General features: G+C 35.2%; 1 protein-coding gene across 9 annotated transcripts in view; it reads left to right on the top strand.

Moving 5' to 3' along the window:
* The window catches only part of IFT81 (intraflagellar transport 81), a 185944-nt gene extending 163231 nt beyond the window's left edge, over window positions 1–22713 (top strand). For all 9 annotated transcript variants that reach the window (XM_070628993.1, XM_070628996.1, XM_070628995.1 and 6 more), the window contains 8 exons: window positions 1018–1146; window positions 2125–2214; window positions 11185–11271; window positions 12305–12376; window positions 12461–12546; window positions 16447–16492; window positions 21994–22137; window positions 22536–22713. In XM_070628993.1, the coding sequence (XP_070485094.1) occupies window positions 1018–1146; window positions 2125–2214; window positions 11185–11271; window positions 12305–12376; window positions 12461–12546; window positions 16447–16492; window positions 21994–22137; window positions 22536–22586 (705 nt within the window). In that variant the 3' untranslated portion in view covers window positions 22587–22713. The remainder of the gene's footprint in view (window positions 1–1017; window positions 1147–2124; window positions 2215–11184; window positions 11272–12304; window positions 12377–12460; window positions 12547–16446; window positions 16493–21993; window positions 22138–22535) is intronic.
* Window positions 22714–23959: the final 1246 nt, after the last annotated feature.

Raw genomic sequence — 23959 nt, 5'->3', positions numbered from 1 at the left:
CTAGAAGTAAGCTCTTTGAGGGAGGGATTTTTTTTTTTTTACACTCAACATCACCAAATAATTTAAGAACATTTGACAGTTGTGAAATTTATATTTATTCTGATACTTCCCATCAGCAGTACAACTAATCTAGAGCAAATTACCAGGTAAATTTTAAATTATTTCTTCAGGACTGGGTTTTGTCAAAGACTTCAAATTTGAGAGATCTTCAAATTTGAAGTTAGGGAACGTGTTCATGTCTGCTTTACCGTACATTTGCTTAAGCTTAAAAAGCTCCCTCTCCAGATCTTGCTGATACTCTGGGCCAACATCAACAGGTGAGGGAGGGGATTTTTTTCCCCTATTTTGTTCACTGCTGTATATTTTGTGCCTGTAGCTGTGCTTGGCACATTTATGTATATAATAAATTTTAGATAAGTGAGTGAACACAAGTGCAATTGATCACCTGAGAATTAATTCATTCACCAAACATTTATTGAGTACATCCTATGTTTTTGACTCTGTGCTCAGTACATAACATTATTCTAAAGTCTAAGATTAGATATGTACCTGAAGATACCATAGTAAAATTTAGTGTAAGTTTATAACATATAAAGGTATGTAATTATTGTTGAAGTCAATAAAGATTGTCCTTTAGGATTTTAAACTGATTTATTTTATTTACAACTTTATTGTTACATATTAAATCTGGATACTTCTTATGGAATCATTGAGGTTTTGACACCCATTTTCTGGACCCCTCCCCCCTTTTTTTTTTTTAAGATTTTATTTTTTTCCTCTTTCTCCCCAAAGCCCCCCGGTACATAATTGTATATTCTTAGCTGTGGGTCCTTCTATTTGTGGCATGTGGGATGCCACCTCAGCATGGCTTGATGAGTGGTGACATGTCTGTGCCCAGGATTCAAACCAGCAAAAACCCTGGGCCGCCGCAGCGGTGCGCACAAACTTAACCACTTGGCCACAGGGTTGGGCCACTGGACTCCATTTTTTACACCTATTTTTTATCTTTACTTTTAGCAAGCTATTGAGGAAAAAAAGGGTATATCTGGATATAGTTACACCCAAGAAGAGCTAGAAAGAGTATCCGCATTGAAGAGTGAAATCGATGAAATGAAAGGACAAACACTGGATGACATGTCTGAAATGGTGATTACATATTTTTTCTTAGTTTTGTTTATTGTGTAGCTAAGAGGCAAATGCTTTTGTGTTTGTTCTGTTTCCAGTGAAACATTCAAATTTTCATTTCTGCAAATTGTTTACTTTATATTCTTTCATCTATCTTTATCAACATCTTTTGAATTTTTCCATTTAGTAAGATTATTCAACTTGTAATCGTTTATGCATTTTGTGGTTTTCGAAGTGTGTAAAAGTTATATAAAATTAAAGAAATACTTAAGATAAAAAGTAAGTTTTCCCAAATCATATCACTCTAACTAATAAAATTACTTCATTTTTGTGTACATCCTTAGTATCTTACCATATTCAGGACTGCTTTTCAGCCAGAATGCACTGATCCAGCTTCATTAGGCATTAAAATGTTGAAATCTTTCCTTACTTTTTCGTAAATAGCTGCTGCCCCAAACTCTCAGAGTACCCATCTCCACCTGTCGTGTCCACATTGGCCCAGAACCTTCTGGATCTCACCACAATCTAACTCCTAGAAAAATTAACATTTAGCACAGCAGAGGCCTCCAAGACCCTTTTCATCTCTATAGCTGGTGTCCATTCATCTCTATGGCTGGGTCATTACTTATGCCATTTGGATTATTAAGTGTTTTGACTATCACTTCATCCATTTTATATGATCTACATAATTTTTTATATAATACAACATGATTGTAGTTGTATGCAGGCAACTTTGTAATTTGTTTTAGTCATTCAGTGTTAGATTATATTTTCCCATAATGGTTTGCAATATTAATAATTGACATTCTGAATAGCTAAGTGTATTCCATCTTACTGAGGAATCAAGATTTACTAAATCACTTCCCCAATGTTTGACTGAAGTAATTTATAGTTTTTTTACTCTCATGTGTAGCATTTCAATAAATGTCTTTATGCATATAGTACTTTTGTTCTTTTGAATTCTTTTTTTAAATTTCATTTATTTTGTTTAAATGATAGGTAAAAAAACTGAATTCACTGGTATCTGAAAAGAAGTCAGCTCTAGCCCCAGTTATAAAAGAACTACGACAGTTGCGTCAGAAATGTCAAGTAAGTAAATTTGATTTTGTGATACTTCTGGTATTCTATCTTGTTCATTTGTACTAGTTATAATCCTGAATATTTTACTTGGACAATTTTAAAAAATTATTATTATTATATTGACGTGATTCTGCAAAAGACAGTAGTAATGTGACCTACAAAGGTTTTTGTTTGATTTATGCTATTTGTGTTGTCATAAATTATTGGGGAGAGGAGAGAAGGAGAAGACAGAGTTTAAGCTGGAATCACAAGTGCAGCCAGATGAGATTTTTTTGCTTTAAATCTATGCATGTCAGAGCTATAAATGTGAAGTCACATTCTTCGGTGGCCAGGTAAAAGCTCAGAGTCTCCCAATGAGTGGTGACAAATTAACTTTAGATTAATGAATTTGCTTTGCTGGTGAGCAGGGTGGGGGGCAAACTCTGATATCTTATGATAAGTGATGAAATACCATCACTTGGGAGCTAATTCTAACCACTACTTTAAAGTTAAACTGTTAGAAGGTAAATGCCCTCCACAAATACAGATCAGGTGGCCTCTGCGATTTGACGTTAGAAGTTGTTATTTTATCACTCTCCATGTAGTAATTTTAGGTTTGAATGTGAGCTGTACTGCATGTGCCTGAGGTTGGAACTATAAAATTCTTCTGAATGCCATCCATCAGAGTCAGAGAAGCAGAGTGAAAAACCATATGAACTTTGAAATCAGATAAATATCATTTCCTTTTTATAGAAAATGCCATGGAGTCTGAGACAGGTTTAGTGACTCATCCAAATAGACAAGCAGGAAATCAGAGAGTTGGGGCTTGACTCTAGCATCTATATCATCTTATTTCAAATCTCCTGCCTGTTCCATTACACACCACTGCGATCACAAAGAAATGGAAGAGACAAGTCGTTGTTCTCTGAAGTTCATACTGTAATAGGTCAGATGGGATACACACATGAAGAGATTCAAGAAAAACTAAGATAACCCAACTTAAGAACAATGTAGAAAAAACTATAATCATAACCACATACTTAAATCATGAGGAAAGAAGACGCAAATGAAGAGATTGTTAGGAAGGAAAGGTTTCAGAAAGGAGATTTTTAAGCAAGGTTTTCAGACTGAGGACATCAAGAATTGTTTTTGTGAATACTTTCTAATTCATTGATTTTCTTAATGCTTTTCTTAAGTAAACAACTTGCAGACAAAAGGGACTGGTCTATCTAGTGATGAAAAATTTTTCCCTAATAGTAAGCTAATAAATCTGTTTGTATTTAGTTCTTTTATTAAATCCATTTACATTTTAAATGAGTTTTATTGAAAGGATATTTTGGACAATAAAGGAAATGTTCTGTCATGGAAATCCAAGACCAGAACCATAGTCTACTGTAAGCAGAGAGCATTTTGGTTCAGGGAAGCTTCAGGAAGCTTAGCATCAGGAGCTTATGGATCATGATGATGAATGTGATAGTAACAACATTTATTAAGTGATTCCTATGTACCAGGCACTATTACATTACTCAATTAAGGCTCACAACCACCCAATAAGATAGGGACTCCTCTTTACACAAATAAGCAAATAAAGGCACAGAGAGGTAAGGTACTTGCCCAAGGTTACACAGCCAGTAAATGGCAGAGCCCAGTTCTTTATACTAAATACTATATCAATAACGTGATTCAGTGAATCTCTTTGTATTGACTTCTCACTCTCTTCCTGCCACCAGCCAGGTTTTTCACCCCTGTTCTTTCCTTCTGTCCTCTGTCTTATAGTTTCTCCTTACTCTTTGGATTAGCATCCTCATAACCTCGGCTTGCTTATGGCTCCTCATTGTTCATGTCTCACGTTATGGCCTTTATATATACTTTGTGTTGAATTTTTCACTACCAACTGCCCTATTTTCTCTGCATTTTCTAATTCAAATTCCTGGTGCATCTCCTCTCTTTTTTGGGCAGTTCTTCATGCCAGACTACCTCAGAGACTATTGGCTATCCTCAGGTCAGGTCAGGGGTCCATCGTTAGTTCAACCAGCTATGCTGGTAGGTAAGGGTGGGAAGAAAGGAGAGTGAATATGGTACCAAGTATGGCCGCCTAGAGAATTTTTCCCTCTGCAAAGGCTATGGGTATATCAGGTATTTCAATTGACATTTTTAGTACACCACCCATTATCCTATTACTAACAGCTGAACAGCATTCATCTTTGCATTTTATCCTTATCCTTTCATTTATACTTTTTTACATGGTTGCAATTGTAGTATCCATTGCATTTATAGTCACGCATCGCTTAATGACGGAGCTACGTTCTGAGAAATGTGTTGTTAGGCTATTTCGTTGTTGTGCAAACATCGTAGAGTGTGCTTACACAAAGGTAGATGGTATAGTGTTTAATGGGTATGAGTTTCAGTTTCAGTCTTCAGCTTTCAAGCTGAAGAGTTCTGGAGATGGCTGGTGTTGATAGTTGCACAACAAGGTAAATGTGCTTAATGCCCCTGAACTGTACACTTGAAAATGGTTTGTCTTAATTTTTGTTTTATGTCTATTTTGCCATAATAAAAAGAATCTTAAAAAACAGTTCAGGGCTTGCCTACATTTGCATTAACTGGTTCTGAGTTCAATGCAGTTGGTGAGTACCTGATACTCATTTTGCTTATCTCCATATGCCAATCTCCTACATTCCTGTATAGTTTTATTTTTACCCAGAAACCTTTTGTAATAAAAAGTATACTGGAAAAAAAAGCCACTTCATTGACTTTAAGCTGTTTCCAAATATTAACTGAAATTCTTAATTGTTCTCTACTTTGAATATTATTTTTTTAACTTAAGTATATTTAATACTCAAAACTACATACATGTATTATCATATTGTTAAAGTGCAGCAGTACTTAAAAAGACTTTATGCTTCTTGCTTTAATGAGTAACTCTCAAATATTTAGAAATTTTATAGTGAAGTGCTAGTACGTTTCCTTTCTATTGTATTTGCGCTGTTCTAAATTTGAATATTAACAACTATTTTAAAATTAAAGACTCACAACTCGAGATGTGTAACTTATATTTATCTAAATCTTTTGTAATTATCTAAAATTAGAATAACATCTTGAAAAGTTTCATGTTTATCATCCTAGGAGCAGTTCTGTAAATTGTGTGTAATTAAATGGCATAATACATATAATTGCTAATATATGGGGAAAGGCTAAAATACTCATTTTGGAGTATACAATCTGATAATTATTGATTTCACTGAAATATTTCTTATTCATTGCTTTTTCTCATAAAATTAAAATCATGCTCTTAGCAAGAATTCAAACTGTAAAGAATTGTTTAAGGGAAAGAATAGAAATTATTTGTCTCTGCACACCCCCAGCACACTCCCCAGAGGTAATAACTATTAAGAGTTCCTTATGTATTTTCTAGAAATTTTCTGAGAATTAATGAATGGATAATTATTTATTGGCTACCTAAAGTTTGTTCTCCACATCTTTGTTCTACTCTGAAAAAACAGGCTTTCTTTAATTTTTGGTCAGAATTCAACTCTGATACTAAGATCAAAATGCTTCCTTTTGTTTGCATTTGCCTGCTATGCTTTTGCCCATCCTTTGCTTTCAAATTTTTAAAAATTACCTTCTTTTACATGTGTCTCTGAATAGATCTTGAATTGGGTTTTGTTATGTGATACCATCTGAAAAGTTTGTTTTAATAGATAAGTTGAGCCCATTTATATTTATTCATATGCAGACATATTTGGTCTTAGTGCATTTTATGTTTTGCTTTCGATTTTAAAGCCTGTAAAAAATCCTCTGTTCTTCTCTGCACATGTGTGTGTGTTTTGGAGCTTGTGGTTTTGCTCTAGCGGTTATATTTGTAACTCCAACATTAACCATCCATTTCTGTAGATAGTATCTATTAATCCCCACTGTGAGCAGTGATAAAAGTAGCATATTTCCTCTGACTTCTCGCCCCCTTCCCGCTCCTTTAGCACCTGATTTTAGTCAATTGTATTGTCTTTCTTTCTGCTTGCCTTTATACTTTGAATTTGCTTTTACTATGACTTGATTCGTCAGCTTTAGATTATATCCTTTGACGTTCCCCCACCCATTCCTAGCAATTAAAAATTGAAGAAACCAGCTTACTTATTCTACCTTCCACCTTCTTTTCTCCTTCCCCTCCCTGCAGGTCCTCTTGTATCACTTCTACGTTGTCAGGGCATGTAACATTTACCTTCTGTTTTGTTGCCCTAGTTCCCACTTTTGTTTTAGTGGTAGGCTTGTAATTATTAGATTCAATGCTCATTACCAATCCTTTCACTGCCCTTTTTCCTACCTTTTTTATTGTCTGTGATTTGTCCTATAGTAGAGTTCTCAAAAAAGGCTAGGAACAATATTCTCCGAGTTCTTGCACGTTGTAAAGTTTGTTGCCTTAAGTATTTCAACAACAGCTTGACTGAGCATAAAATTCTTACCTCATGCTTTCTTTCCTTGAGAATTTTTTTTTTCAAGATTGGCTCCTGAGCTAACATCTGTTGCCAATCTTTTTTTTTTTTTTCCTTCTTCTTCTCCCCAATGCCCCCCAGTACATAGTTGTATATTCTTGTTGTAGATCCTTCTGGTTGTGCTATGTGGGATGTCTCCCCAGCATGGCTTGATGAGTGGTGCTAGGTCCACACCCAGGATCCGAACCAGCAAAACCCTGGGCCACTGAAGTGGAGTGCATGAACTTAACCACTCTGCCATGGGGCCAGGTCTCCTTGAGAATTTTTAAAGTACAGCTCCACAGTCTTCCAGGGTTAAGTGTGGTCATGGAGAGATCTGAGGCCAACCTAATTTTTTTAGTAACTTGATCTGGAAGAGAATGTGTGTTTTCCAGTTCTTGAGTACTGGGTTCTCCATGTGTTCATGAGATCAAGCTGCTTAAATGTGTTGTTCAAAACTTCCTGGTAAATGGAGGAGTTATCGTGTAATGGGTACAGAGTTTCAGTTTTGCAAGATGAAAAGAGTTCTGGAGATTGGTTGTATAGCAATGTGAATGTACTTAACACTACTGAACTTTACGCTTAAAAATGGTTAAAATGGTAAATTTTATGTTATGTGTATTTTACCACAATTTTTACAAGATTCCTGGTTTAAAAAACAAAATTCCCTTGTAAATTATTTGTTTATCATTATTTTTTGACTCTTTTAAAAAATTCTTGGTAGCATTTTTTTGTCTAGGGGTCTTATCCTGTCTGCTATTAACGTAGGTATACCAGCTTTCTTGTGATTAGTATTGCTTGGTATATCTTTTTATTTCTGTTGCTTTCAGCTTTCTGTATCCTTATTTCTGTCGTGTATACATATGTCTCATAAATAGTATGTAGCTGGACTTTGTGTTAAGTATAGTTTCTTACACCTAGTTTGAGAATCTGTCTTTTAATTGGTGAGATTAGTCTCATTACATTTACTCTTATTATTGGAATTTATTTCTATTTTGTATATCCTATTTACTATGCTTTTTCTTGGCTGTTTTTCTTCTTTCCTACCTCCATTACACCAATTCTCTTTTCTTTTATCTTCTTTTTTCCCTTTATTTCCTTTTCAATCTTTTTCTATTCTGATATTGTTTACTCTTAAATTTTTAACATATTTTCCTGAATTAACAAAGTCTAAAGTTAGTCAGCATCTCCTGAACAATACAGGGGCCTTAGAATATTTTAACACTGTCTCCTGCCTTACATGTGTGATTTTTATGCTCTGGTATTTTATTTCCACTTTCTTTCTTTCTTTTTTTTTTTAATTGTTTTTGAAGGTTGGCACCTGAGCTAACTAACATCTGTTGCCAATCTTTTTTTTTTCTTTTCTTCTTCTTCTCCCCAAAGCCCCCAGTACATAGTTGTACATTCTAGTTGTAGGTCCTTCTGGTCGTACTATGTGGGACACCACCTCAGCATGGCCTGATGAGTGGTGCCATGTCTGCACCCGGGATCCAAACCAGTAAAACCCAGGGCTGCCAAAGCGGAGTGCGCAAACTCAACCCCTCAGCCATGGGGCTGGCCCCTCCACTTTATTTCTTTATCTCTAAAAGTAGTTGTTATGGTGGTCATTACTGTTATAATTACTACATTATACAGTCATTTCCTGTTTGGATTTATCCACATATTTAGCAATTCTAAGCATTGCTTCTTGTCTTTTAATCCTTCCTTCTAGATTCAGTTTCCTTCTTCCTGAAATTAAATGTCTGTGTTTTGTTTTATTTTAGTATATCTCTCAGTAAAGAATTATTATGATAAGTAAACCATCTTTTCTTTTCTTCTTGAATAATGGTTTGGTCAGAAAAAAATTATTTTCATTGCTTTCTAGTTTCTCTTGTGTTGAAGGGTCTGCTATCAGTTAATTATCATTTCTTTTTAGGTAATATCTCCCCTAGATAGTCATGGGCTACATAAGGACATTTCGGACGATGACACACCACACATACAATGGTGGTCTCATAAGATTAGTACCATATATCCTAGATGTATAGTAGGCTATACGATCTAGGTTTGTCTAAGTACACTCTATGGTATTCGCACAACAGCAAAATCACCTAACAACACATTCTCAGAACATATACCTCCTTGTTAACTGACCATGACTGTAATTGATTTTAATATTTTTATCTTTGTCTTTGGTGTTGTCTAGTTTTACTACTGTGTTCTAAGCATGAATTTAGTTTTATTTGCTCTGCTGGAATTTGTGCTTTTTGTCTTTCATTAATTCTGGAAAAATTCTACATAATATCTTCAAATATTCTCTCCCATTTTTTTTCTAGCCTGTTCTCTAGCAACTCCTATTAGATATATGTTAGACATATTTATTCTCTTCCCTATTGCATAACCTCACTTTCATATTTTCATGTTTTTTCTGTCTGTGATGAATTTTAAATAATTTCTTCATCTCTATTTGCTAGTTCATTCTTTTATCTCCTGAGCTGTGTCTAATCTTACTGCCGTCTACTCATTTTTCAATTTCAGTGACTGTTTTTTTTTTTCATTTTTGTGTGTTTTTACTCACTGCACCTTTTTTTTTAATCTTTTGTTTTCAGTTCTTCCTTCATCACTTTAAGTATTTTAAGCATACTTATTCAGTAGGCTTATTTCTAGTATCCAAAGTTCCTGGAGGTATAGTCTTACTGTTTTTTATATCTTCCGGTTCTCACTCAATGGATCAATCATTTCCTCATCTCTTTATACTTTGGGATTGTGAGCTTCTCTTTAGTACAGTGTTGTCTCTTCCGTCCTGGTAGCTAGGATGGAGAGTGTGTCCCTTTAGAGTGGTTTTGCAGTTGTTCTGCCAGGTGTTTTAGGAATACCACAAGCTTGGAGCTAATTTTGAGTTAATGTCTCAGCTTGGGAGTTCTTCCACCATTTAGTAAGATAAATTCAAACCCAGACCTGCCTGGGGACAGGCTCCCTTTTCCCATCTGCCTCTGCAGCAGCATGGCTACATTTACTAATCAGTTTGGCCATCAGACTTACAGACCAAAAAAAGGCTTTCATCTACTCTAATGCCTTCATCTCACTGAGAGGCCCAGCAGCTACCTAAGTATACAGCCTCTGTTGCCCCTTCTCCCACTTAGGGAGTGTATCACTGTCACCCATGGGAGCCTTAGGTGTCTATAGGTCATTTTGATACTTAAAAGCCACAGCTCCTTTTTCCTACCAATCTTTTATACTGTGCTTGTCACCCCAAACCAGATGCAGTCTCACACAACGAAGGAAGCACACACAACATTACCCATTTATGTTAACTCTCAAGTTCCCGAGAAAATGGTGCTATGTGAAACCAAGGTCCTTCTGAGGCTGGCCTACATCAGTCCAGGCCTGGTGTTAACCCTTTGCTCGCAGGTTCCCAAGTTAAAAAACAGCTTGGATTCTGTGGGGTTCTCACTTCTAATTTCCCACTCTGCCTTTTGTCCTGCCTGGACATTATAATCATTCTGTCACCAAGATTGACTGTTCCCGACTCCCTTCACCAAAGGGTAGCCACAGGGGGTCATCCTTTGTTTCTGATCCATAATACCTCTTACTTCCTTGAGAATTCAGGTTAGCTCTGGATTGGAAAGGATGTTTGGTCCACCTTATCAGGCGTTTGAAGATACTTGTAGCATTTCTAGGTATTTGTAGTTGAAGATTTTCAGATTACTTAATTCAAAATGTTATGTTAGAAGAAAGTTTGAAACTACTCAAACAGCCTGAATTAAAATTCTGACACCCTTTTCCATCAGTGTATTTTTGGTGAGGTACCTGGCCTCCCTGAACTTTGTCCAAGCATGATATGAGGATATTAACACATACCTCAGGGGGTTGTCATGAGATTTAGTTACTGTCAAGAGGAAAGCTCAGACACCCTAACATGGTTTACAGAGTTCTGATCAGGACCCTTCCGAAGTCTTCAGCCTCTTCTCATACTTCCCAGACACACTTCAGCATAATAAACTACTTGTACGTCCTAAATTGTTCTTCTTCTCTCCAGCTTCCAGCCTTTATACATAGTGTTCCTTTTTTCTGAACATTCTCCTCCCCTGTCCACCTTCCCCCTGGCTATTCTTACTAATCCTTCGTACCTCAACTGAGATATCAGTTTCTCCAGGAAGTTGTCCCCGCTGATCCCCAAGCCTGGGTTAGGTCCGGTGAAAGTCCCATGTGCTCCCATAACACTTGTATTTTCCCATGATAGCATTCTGCAGCCTGTTTACTTGTCTGAACATTACTTGAGGAGAAGGGTTTTTGGCTGTTTTGTTCACTCTTGTATCCCTAGCTCCTAATAAAGAGCCTGGCACACAGCTCATTACATGGTAGCTATTATTTTTATCAGCACCTTCATCTGTCATAATTCTCAAATGTCTGATTGTTGTATAAATAACTCTTAAGTATGGCAGGAAGCTTAGAGTTAAGTTACAAGACTGACAAGGGCATGCATTGTTTCAGAGCCACATTTTAGACCTTTGTTTTTCACTTATTCAATCATTTACCCTTTTCATATTAGGAACTAACCCAGGAGTGTGATGAAAAGAAATCCCAGTATGATAGCTGTGCAGCAGGCCTCGAAAGCAATCGGTCCAAATTAGAACAGGTAAGAAGACAGTTTTTATTTTAATAATTTAGCAGAAACTGCCTGTGTGTGTGCATATTTTCACTACACCGATGTCAAAAGATTCCCAAATCTTTACCCTCATCTTCTGAGTCTGCCTCCTAAGCTCCAGAGATCTTTATTTCTTCACACTGGATGTGTACACACCGAATTCTCCATTTGTACCACTACTGCAAAGTCCAGGCCGGCATCATGTCTTTCCTAGACTCCCACAGTTACCACCACATGCTTCCCACCTCTACTTTTGCTATCCTAAGGTTTTTTCCTCCATAGAGCAGACAAAGAAATCTGTATAAAACTTAGGCGACCCTTCATTGGCTTCCCGTTCCTCTTAAAATCAACTTCCAAACTGTGGTGTACAAGGCCCCACCTGCCTTATGAGCTTCACATCCATGTGCTCCACTCCTCATCCATGGGGCTCCAGCCACACTGCCTTCTTCTTGTACTTCAAACAGGCCAAGCTTGTTTCACCTCAGGGCTTTTGTTTGTGCCCTTCTCTCTCTGGGACACTCTGCCCCCATCTCTTTGCCTTGATCTCTCCTTTTCATCTTTCAGATCTCAGCCTAAATGTCACCTCTTCCTAGAAGTCTTCTCTGATCACCCTATCTAATGTTGCCCATGCAGTCACCCCATCACACTCTACTGCTGAATTTTCTTCATAGTCCTTATTCCCGTCTGAAACTATCTTCATTATGTGTTTCCTTGTTTATGTCTGTTTTCTCTACTTGAATGAGAGTGGAGACTTGTCTCTTATTCACTGCTGTGTCCCCAGCACCTAGCACAGAGCTGGGCACACAATGGGTACTTAATAAATCAATAACTGAACCTGTAGGTTTTAGAATGGTATGAGCGTTCTCTAGAAAAGATTGCAGCCTAGGCTATTATAGTAAAGAAAGTTACAATTGCAGAGGCGGAAATGACCCTGATGGTATTTCTTTTGTTGTACGTTTAAAGTCATCCTCTCCACATCTGATTATTCTTTCAATAATATTTCCCATTTAAAATTATGTTGTAGGAAGTCAGAGGACTCCGTGAAGAATGTCTTCAAGAAGAAAGTAGATACCATTATACGAATTGCATGATTAAAGTAAGACAAAGGAAATGAATCAAAAACTTTTCTGAGATTCCTCTGTATTAAGGACATAACCTAAAACTTCGTCTTTCCACTTAGAACCTGGAAGTACAGCTTCGTCGCGCTACTGATGAAATGAAGGCATATGTCTCTTCTGACCAACAAGAAAAAAGAAAGGCAATTCGGCAAGTAATTTTGTTGTTTTTATATTGTTACTTAAAATTTTCCCCTATATAAGATTTGTAAATAAGATAGAATTATAAAATTTGGAGTACTTAAATGAGCAAGACACTAAGATATTATTATTTAGGGTTAAATCTTGTTAAGCATCATCTAGATAGTCCAGCTCTGCTAACTAAGTCGGAATACATATAATTTTTTTTCTTGCTTGCTTAATTTTTTTATTGTGGCAAAAGATATATATGTAACATAAAATTTGCCATTTTAACCATTTTTAAGTGTACAGTTCAGAGCATTGATTACATTCACAATATTGTGCAACCATCACCACTATATTTGACCAAAACTTTTCATCACCTCAAACAGAAACTCTTGTAATCATTACCCAATAGCTCTCCATTCCCCCCTCCCCAAGAATACATATAATTTCATAGTTGCTTTTTTATAAGCACTAAGGGTGGTCTATTTTTAGTCCCACATAGCCCGGACTCTAATCATCTGCCTACTTATTGTGCAGTGTGAGTGACTGCATTTCAGCTAGAAACTGTGTCGTTGCAGAGTGCCAGCCTTCAAAATGAGGCAGGGTGTGTAAATACCACTAGTCCTTATATGGTGAATTTTTTTATAATCCTAGCTTGCAGCCTACAAGTAATATATCAAATGCTGCCTTAGAAAATACATTTATATTTGAATTGATAGCTGTGATAAAATGCAGTAATTGAACAAGAGAGCTTTTTTTGTCCCTTATGATAATTCAAATATTTTGCTTTTATCATACAGTAACACCTCAAAGTGTTAGAATTCACATTTATTTTATATTGCAGTTGAGATTTTTAGTGTCATTATACATTAATGTTACAAAAAGGAATCTAAGAAATACAATGTCTTGCAGAGTCTAAATTTTTTTATATATAGTGCATTGGAATGCAAGCCAGACTGAAAATATCCTATAAATAGAACAATATTTTTTAATATGCTAACATCAAATGTGTTTATTCAGATTCTTTCATTGAATGTAAATTTTGCTCAAATAAATCTATATTGTCAATAAAAAAACTATATGATCAATGCTAATATTTCACAAATATGAGAAGTTAATTTTGTTCTTGAAAAGTAAAACGTTTTAGAAATTGTTTCATTTCTTCCAAAGTTATCAATATAAATAGTAAAGAAGGAACTATTGCTCCTAAACTATTGGTTTTCTGATCATTTTTCAAGCTGGATATTCTTATTCTTCATTTTAAAAGTTATAAATTTTACCATTCCTTAGTTTTCCTGTAGACAAATATTGTGCCCTGACTAGAGTAGTACATGATAAGAATATTTTGAATAAAATAGAGTTAATTGTACTCTAAACTCACTGATACATGTTTAAAATATTATTACTATAGACATAATATTTTACTCTTATTCCATTTTCTACTTTTATGATACTTTCTGGTAAGGCCAAAGGTCTAAGAAATTAGCTTGATTTGAAAGATTGTCTGAAAATTTTAATTTTGTTTGAAAAGGCATCATGTTTTATTTCAGAGTACTAGAGAAGGACTCATAAAATTTTGTTTCTAACCTGGTTTTTCCAATTCCTAGTTTTGTGACCTTGAGCAAATCACTTGCTCATCTATAAAATAAGGAGAACAATATATACCACAGAAGATGAAGTTAAATATGATGTATGCAGCAGTGTTTTGGAAATTATATAGCATGAGTTCCTGGAGGGCAAGGACCCTGTCCTGTTTTCTTCTTGAAACCCCAGGGCATGCTTAGTACATAACAGGTGCTCTGTAATTATTTCTTAAATAAAGTTCATTGAATAAATTAAAATTACATATTAGTGTTATATAGAAAAAGAGCGCGAGCCTGTTGATTTCTTGAGAAAATATAAATGAAATTCTAAAATAATTTGGATGTTTCTCAGGCCTACGGTAATAAATGAATTATTTAAAGCCATCTGAACTATGACCATGTGTTCTTCTTGAGCACTATGTCATTTACATCCTCCTAGCTGTTTTTCATTGGCGAGCTGGAGAGGCAAACAGTTTGACTCAGTGTCTTATAAACTTTAAGGGCACAATGAAGATTTGTCAGGACTGTGTTTGTTCCCTTCCACCCTGTTCCTGTGCATACGTTCTGCCTTCACTTCAGCTCTGTAAGGACTTTGGATACTTTTGATTGTCATTTTCTCTATTCTAATCACTTCTACCTCCCTTTTTGCATAAATGCGACTCTTCCTTCACTTAGGCTGCTAGAGTTTCTCTTTGTGGTTTATAACTAAGATCCCCAAATTTGTGTTGTTTAATTTCTCCTTAAATACTACAGTTTAGCTTTACGTGGAAACATAGGCTGTTTCCATCCAAATTTGAGGTCTAAATTCTCTCGTATCTTCTTTGTCATTGGTTCTTTTGTCTTCATCTTTGTCCTTAACACTTTAAGTCTCACTTTTTCTCTTACGTAGTGTTAAAATGTAATTATACTTTTGTTTAAAAGTGCAATATGGTGTTATCTGTGCTTTTTATTTTTACATTAAAAACTTTTAGGTTTTTTTACCTTGCATAAGAAATACTTGTAAAAACAAAAAGGTAACCATTATGAAGTATAGTACAAAAAAATTGAATGTTGTCCACATTGGCATGCCTCAGAAATGTCTACTGTTAATATTTTGATGTACCTTATTCCATATTCTTTTCCCATGCATTTGCTAATATGTCTGTATATGTATGTGTGTGTGTTAGCAAATGCATGGGAAAATTTTATGTGTGTGTATAACAAAAATAAGATTAAACTACATATACAATTTTTCTCTTAATAATTTATCTAGAATTCTTTCCACTTCAGTATTTATAGATCTACCTCATTTTTTCTTTTTACTATTCTATATTATTCCTTTGAATGGATGTACTATAATTTATTTAAGCATTTCCCCATCTATCAACATTTAATTTGTTTGCAAATGTTCACTATTACAAGCAATCTTGAATTAAATAGTCTTTGCTTTTGTCTTTATTAACTTATGAGAGTTTTTGTGTAGGATGACTTCCTAGAAGTGGAATTGCAGGGTTAAGTGCTGTTAACTGTTTATTTAAAATGTGTATCCAAGGGCCAGCCCTGTGGCATACTGGTTAAGTTCACACACTCCACTGTGGCACCCCAGGGTTTGCGGGTTTGCATCTTGGGCGCAGACCTACACACCACTCATCAGGCCATGCTGAGGCAGCCTCCCACGTAAAAATAGAGGAAGATTGGGGGCCAGCCCTGTGGCACAGCAGTTAAGTTTGCACGTTCCGCTTCAGCTGCCTGAGGTTTGCCAGTTTGGATCCCAGGTATGGACGTAGCACCGCTTGTCAAGCTATGCTGTGGCAGGCATCCCACATATAAAGTTGAGGAAGATGGGCATGGATGTTAGCTCAGGGCCAGTCTTCCTCAGCAAAAAGAGGAGGATTGGCAGCAGATGTTAGCTCAGGGCTAATCTTCCTCAGAAAATAAAAAATAAAAAATAGAGGAGGATTGGCACAGATATTAGCTCAGGGCCAATCTTCGTCACAAAAAAATAAATAAAGTAAAATGTGTATCCTTTCTCCTGTCTGCAAACCTCTTCAAAAACAAAGTGTAATTTAAGCAAATGAGTTGCCATTGTTTTAAGGGTAGATTAAGTAGAAATAGTACTTAACATTTTAAGTCTCTTAATTTATTATGCAATCTTTTGCCTTTTTTCCCCTTAAATTACTATTTACCAGAACAACTGACTAAAGATGGGGAAAGAAAGTATTTGCTAATGAGTTTCATTCTGACTCCAGTACTCTAAACTATATTGTCTAACATCTTTAGAGAACTATGTTAATTTATAATTTAGTTGTGTGGTGAAATCAATTGAAGTGAATTGAAACTAAATCATTATGTTGACTCCCTAGGGAACAGTATACCAAAAATATTGCTGAACAGGAAAACCTTGGAAAGGTAAGAATGTATTTGTTATTTTTAAAAATTTGTCCAATATAGGTTTTCAGTACGTGGTTATAATATTGTCATTCTTTTTAAAATGTTATGGTACAGTTTTCAAGGGGAAATTGGATCCTTAATCCCTTTTAAAGATAAAAACTCCTCTTTAGGAATTTAGTTTTATAAAAGTAAAGGCACATGGATTTTTGAAAAAAATCTAGTTTTAAATAACAAAGAGCTCATGAGAAGGTTCTGCATAACAAACAGAAATATTATGTGTAATGCACTACAAGTTTTCAGATTATTCTCAGGTATCTCTGTGTATGAGATAAGCATAAATGTATTCATTTATTTTATTTGATAAATACAAAACTCTTACCATGAGCCAGGCACTGGTCTAAGCCTTTTACAAATATTGATTCATTTAATACAAATAATCGAAAAACCTTACTGGAGATATTCAGCTCCCTCCCTGCCAATTTTATATGAGGGCTACTGAAAATAGGAGTGTGTGATGGAGTGTTGTTTTCTCAGTTCTCTGAGCCACTCCTAGTAGAAGACATGGCAAATAGTAAGGGCCTTGACCATCAAGCCCAACTAATGACCAACTGGTTAATTACTCTAATTGATTTCAGAAAGCAACACATTTTGACAGTCATTTTAAAGACACTGGCTCTGTCATTCTTTTTTTTTAAAAAATACCTGCATTTATCAACAACTCAGGACCAGTCGTCAAGTACACTGACTTCAGTCCTAAGTTTGTGATTCTGGACAAACCCCTTAACCACTTTGGAGTTTACTTCCTCATATTTAAACTGAAATAGGTAGATTAGAAATTTAAAAGTTAAATTGCCTAAATGAGTTCTAAGATCATCTTTGGTGATTTTAGGTCCATGTTGCATAGTGAGGGCTAACCATGCTTCACTATACACCTTTTTATCCATTTCTTATTTAGTTTTACCAGTGAAAATTGAGGTTTCTTATTACTTTTTATAATAAGAGTGTCAAGTTTGTAGCATCATAGTTAGGGATTGTTTAGCTGCAATTTTTCTTTTAAAATATCGACTATATATAGGTGTCTGACTTCACTGTTCAAATATTCTTGAGTCTACAACCTGGAAATGGTTTTATATATACTGTATTAAAGCTTGTCCATTCTCAAAGGACAAATGAAAAATATGGCTTTGTTTCAGTCTAATGCATTGTACAGTTTAGCTATTGGTCTGACTAAATAAATTGATGATAATGAAATTATTCATCTTCATTTATATTTTCTGATTTGAATCATTATTTAAAACATACATGTATGTATGCTTTTATATGAAAGCTGAATTAGCTCCCATAAACCTAAGTAGTAATATTCTAAAGGTGAACCTCAGAAAAACAAATCGTATAGAAAATAATGGAGGGACCGGCCCTGTGGTGCAGTGGTTAAGTGTGCACGTTCCACTTTAGTGGCCCTGGGTTCACTGGTTCAGATCCTGCGTGTGGACATGGCACTGCTTGTGGTAGGCGTCCTACATAGAATAGAGGAAGATGGGCACCGATGTTAGCTCAGGGCCAGTCTTCCTCAGCAAAAAGAGGAGGATTGGTGGCAGATGTTAGCTCAGGGCTAACCTGCCTCAGAAAAAACAGAAAGAAAGAACATAATGGAATAATTGCTAAATAAAGTGGATATGTTCTCTGCTCTATCAAAACAAAACTTTTTATTATGTAAAATTTCAAGCCTATATAAAAAGTAGAGAAAACAATGGAATGAACTCATGTGTAACCACCACCCAACTCCAATAATTAAACTCATGAACAGTCTTGTTTTATCCATGGTTCCACCCCTTTCCCTCTCCACATCATTTTTAGGCAAATCTCTGGTCATAGTTCAGTGTGTATCATAAAGATTCTTTTTCAACATAACCACAATACCGTTATCATGCCAAAAATAATTTAACAATAATTGCGTAATACCCAGTTCCCAGTCAATGTTCAGACTTCTCTAGTTGTCTCATAATTTCTTAGTGGTTTATTTGTTTGAATCAGCATCCTACTGAGTCCATACATTGCTATTAGTTAACATATCTCTTCTCTCTTTTTCTCTAGAATTTTTTCTTTACAATTTATTTGTTGAAAGAAAAAGAAAAAAGAAAGTCTGATCATTTGTCCTGATGGATTTCTAAATTCCTGAACTTTGCTTATGGCATCCCTGTGGTATCAGTTAGTGTGTTCTTCTGTGCCCAGTATGTCCTGTGAATTGGTAGTTAGATCTAGAGGCTTGATTAAATATGATTTGATATTTGGGAAGCACACTTCATAGGTGGTAATATATACTTTTATCAGGAGGTTCTTCTTGTAATGTAGGCAGCCATTGATAATCACTTCCTAGATACATTAATTCATTAGAGGTTGCAAAATGGTGACATTCTAATTATGTTGTTCCTTCTTCGTTGGCCTGGAATAAGTCTGTAAAGAGCAACTTCTTATCAAATAGTTAACCCTGTGATACAGTTTGTATAAGAAAGGCAGAATAACAACTTGATTTGCTTATTTACTTGTTCTCAAAATGATGAGTTGGTTCTTTATCACTCTTCAAAAGTATGTTTATGACTCCCAGATTTAACATATTTGTTATGTTTTGATCTATTACAATTATTGTACCCATCAGTGCTCAAATTGCCTCATGTTTGGCCAGTGGAAACTTCTTGAAGTCAGCTTCCGAATCCTTTTGAAACAATCCCGCTAGACTTTGATGCCTTCTTTATTTTCTGGCATGACAAAATGTTCTAGGCTCATCCGATACATTTCCTGTCCAAAACCTAGAATCAGCTATTTCTCTAAAAAGTGTTCATCTGTTCCTTCTGTATGATTTGTGAATAAATGTCCATCATATTAACGATAGTAAGTGAAAAATAAAAGGAAACCTTCTTAAAGATGATTTCTCCATTTTATCAGAGAGATTGTGAATTCTCTGCACATTATTCCATTGGTGAGATGACATGCCATACTCAAAAAGGAAAAAAATAATTTTTATGTTTGAAAGCATATATTTGAATCAAGTTGTAAACATTCATTTGTACAATATTTTAATTGGAGATTTTTGGGTTTTTAGGATTTAGTATGAATATCAGTAATTGGCTTTCATCCAGACATTTCATATGGTTAAGTAATGTAATTTTTCACATGAAAACATTTCTGTTTCTTTTGTTTTGAAAAGTATCTGGATGGATGCTGTGTGTCCCTCTGTATCTGTGGGTTCTGCATCCGTAGATTCAACCAACATAGATTGTGTCCTATGTCCATGATCTGTGGTTGGTTGACTCCTCGGATTTTGGTATGTGCAGGGGGTCCTGGAACCAATCCGCTTTGGATACTGAGGGTTGACTGTATTTATAACCTTGAATCCTTTCAAAAACGCAAACTTTCTTGTTAAATCTAATTCAAGATTATTATTTTCCCTTCCAGTGTGGTGTTTTACTGCAGAGTCTTTGGGAAAAGCGGTAGCAGCAATCTGACATCAAGTATATTTCAGAGAAATGAGCTGTTGACTGGCTCATTCCTCAATGCAGGCAGAATCATTTAAGCTCCTCGATCTTCACACTTCTGGAGTAGATCTAAATTTTCAAGACAGAGAACAAACCTAGACTTTCAAAGTAGTGATAGCCTGAGCCTTCCAAACTAGCATAGACTGGACATCCACAGACCTCCTCACACCAACTGAGTTTCTGAAATTACATCAACCTATAGGGCTACAATTCACACTACCGTATGCTAGATGTTGCCTTACCAAGTACTCTGGAATATCGATCGTACTGAAAGTTGCAACCTTCCCCCCTACTATACTGCTTCCTCCTTTAAAGAACACTGAAATCTGTGACAAGTATTTTCTGTACCTTGAAACTATCAGCAAAATAAATCTGTATTAAGTGACAGTAACCTTAAAAATAAATTTATACTCAAGTCAGTTGTATTCATAAATATTTTAAACACACGTGGTTGTGAAGCAAATTAAATTTAATATTCCTGACACAGACAGTGCCTACATTGTATCTTTGATTCTTTAAATAACTTTTATAGGTTGTTAGGATTTTGACAAGGAAACTGTTCCAGTAATATAAGAAAAGTTACAGTTTAAGTGGGACCTTAATCTTAAAATCATGCTCAGAACTCTTAAAATTCTTGATCTGACTTACTATTTTTGTTTTAGGTTATGAGGATAAAAATATTTGTTCTAAGATACTTTATTTGTAACATAGACTTAAACAGATGTATTTGCCTGCCAGGTATTGTCTTAAAACTGTGCTGATTATATTTCAATCGTATTTTCTTCATTGTGTTTTGCTTCCTGTTGCTGTTTGCTGTCTGCTGTGCTTTCATTGGCCATCGCTGGGGAGGGCGGTCTTCAGAAAGTGGTTTGAATCTGGTCCTCAGCTCAGTTTAGTCTCTTATTTGGGCAAGTATCAGCGACCAGCTTTCTCATTTGTGTGCTTAGATCGACTATTAGATCAACCATATACTAAAAGAGGAAAAGCTGAGGATGTTCCTGTGTAATCTGTTTCTGGGTCTTAGCTTGTTTTTCTGTCCTTATTGGTGATTTCTCACACTCAGTGTCAGTGTGTGAATTTCTGTCACACTGTTTCCTTATGTGGGCACTATCATGTTCTCTGTTTCCCTCTTCTTTGCTTCCTTCTTTTCTTTCTTTCCTCTCATTGTCTCTGACTTTGTGCTACACCTCCATTCAGTCACCCTTCCTCAGTTTGCCATAATTTAGAACCAAAGTATATTTTTGCAATTTATTGAAAGTTTTTCTTATTCCTGTTTATAATTTTAGAGTCAATGAGTAGAACAGTTTTGGCAGGTGGAACCATATAGCCTATTAGTAAGAAAAACAATTCTGATAAGGATTTGGGCCTATTTAATAATGTACTTTTTAAAAAATCACTAGACTTTCTTCCTGAGGATTATCTGCATACAATTTGATTTATTTGGATATACATAGAGCATACACTGATTCAGGAAATAATACAGTATTTAACAATAACATATGTAATGCATGATAGTTTATCAACTTTTCCCATGTCTATTAGGTCATGTGAAAAAAATCTTATGAGGCAGATACGTTTATAATTATCCCCTATTATTAGCCTTAATTGACAATTGAGAAAACTGAGGTCCAGAGAAATAGTGTCTGTCTTATAGCTAGTCACAAAGCTGAAGTTGAGACTCAAGTCTTCTGACTTCCAAAATCTGCATTTTTTTCTACACCGTGATACTGTTCCACTTTCCTGATTCCCTTTAGTTTTTCCCCCTCGTTTTCTTTTATATTTTTTCTGTTCTTTTTAACTTCAGGTTGTCCTATGCCTATCATAAGTTTAATTAACTCTTAGTTTTCATACATCGTAGGAGAACCTGGTTTAGTTTACGTTACTCATCAAGTGTACATAGCATACCATGTTCTTCTGATTATACCAATAGGAGTAAATCCCTATACCTGAGATTTAATTATTCTTGATTTTTTTTTTTTACGATAGAAACTCCGGGAAAAACAAAAAGCTGTACGAGAAAGTCATGGTCCAAATATGAAACAAGCAAAAATGTGGCGTGATTTTGAACAATTGATGGAATGTAAGAAACAGTGCTTTCTGAAACAACAAAGCCAAACTTCCATTGGTCAGGTAATTCAGGAGGGAGGAGAGGACCGGCTGATCCTCTGAATTCATGTGCCATCATTTGGGGTTTCAGTTGATACTACTAGCTATAAGCATAATCCCATGTGTCTTTCTTTTCTTGAAAGTGATTTGTACAACATTTTGCTTTCGGATTAGCCATTCCTGTTAAGTTTTCTTGGAAAATAATGTTAAAGGAGATTTAGGTTTTAAAGTTTTTAATATGAAAAAGAGACTTTTATGGTTTTGCTTAGTTTAAACATCATTGGTGTCTTCTGACTTTTATGAGAGAAGAGACTAAGTTTGCTATCTGTAAACATAAACCTATGTCCATTAAGAAATGTAGTTTTTTTTAAATGTAATAACCCAATGTCTTAATGTTTTTCTTAATCTTTTTTTAACTTTAGAGGAATCTTTTAGGAGCTAGTATCTCTTGTTTTGAAGAAACATTTATCTGAAGTTCAGCAGTTCCTACAGTTTCACTTCAGTTTCTTTTTCTTCTGTAAAACTCAAGAAAAATTAATATTTTGAATAACATATTTGTTCTATTTGTATTATTTAAAGACAAATAAAACTTGATGTGCATATTATGGCTATTTAAAAATTATATAGTGCGTCAAAATTGATTATTTTTTAAGTAAAGTATTAATGTTATTATATTATATTAAATTTAAGAGTTATTACTTATTTTCACCAAAAATCTAATATAGTGTTTAGGTCTTGGGGACTATTATTTTAAATATAAAAAATTGTCATGGAATATAGATGTTATCAGTGCTGAAAAGTCAAGCACAAGATTCCAAGTGAAATTTGAAAGAGTTCAAAGTGCTTCCAATCTCTACTTCATCTGAACAAGATACTTGAAGATGTCTTTGAATTTGTCCTTAAAGAAAGAAATTAAATTCATATGCTACCCTTTACTTCATTTCAGTTTCAGTATACTTTTCAAAATGTCTTTCCTTTAGATTTGAAAGCCAAGATTTCACATTGTTAGCATGTCCATCTTGAGTTAGTTCTTTCTACCTTTCCTGGGGAAAAAAATTTTAATGAAGAAAATTGTTTTTACCCTGTGTGAAATATACAAACAATCTCGATTATGGCTTTGGATCTCTTTGTTTCCAAGTATGTTCTACTCTTATTTTTTGTTTAAAAGCTGCTTTTTTGATAATCAGAGAACCTTACCAGCATTGAGATATGTTGCAAGAAGAGATGGGATCAATCAGAGCAAGGAAGGACTGGACTTACCAGGAAAGTGTAGAAAGAAATTTCTTTTAACAAAGGTTAAGAAAAAAGAAGCATCTCAGTGTTATTATTGGTTTGAATCTGGTCCTCAGCATACTTTAGTCTCTTATTATTAGTCAAGTATTAGCTACCAGCCTTCTCATTTGTGCCTTTAGATTAACTATTGGATCAACCATATGCTAAAAGAGGAAAGGCTGTGTTTCAGTGTGGAAACAAACCCTTAGTAATTCAATAATCTGTTTGTGAACATTGAGGTAGATATATTTGTTGAGTGTTGGATACTGGCTTGTTATTTTTTTTTTTTTTAAGATTTTATTTTTTCCTTTTTCTCCCCAAAGCCCCCAGTACATAGTTGTATATTCTTCGTTGTGGGTGCTTCTAGTTGTGGCATGTGGGATGCTGCGTCAGTGTGGTCTGATGAGCAGTGCCATGTCTGCGCCCAGGATTCGAACCAACGAAACACTGGGCCGCCTGCAGCGGAGCGGGCGAACTTAACCACTCGGCCACGGGGCCAGCCCCGTGGCTTGTTATTTTTAAGACAATAGTAAATGATGTTTCTTTAACCAGAGTATTAATTCCTTTGCAAATA

Source organism: Equus przewalskii, chromosome 7, assembly GCF_037783145.1.
Source record: "Equus przewalskii isolate Varuska chromosome 7, EquPr2, whole genome shotgun sequence".
Classification (NCBI taxonomy): Eukaryota; Metazoa; Chordata; class Mammalia; order Perissodactyla; family Equidae; genus Equus; species Equus przewalskii.
The sequence above is the reverse complement of the archived record's forward strand: the minus strand, read 5'-3'. Positions and strand labels throughout refer to the sequence as shown.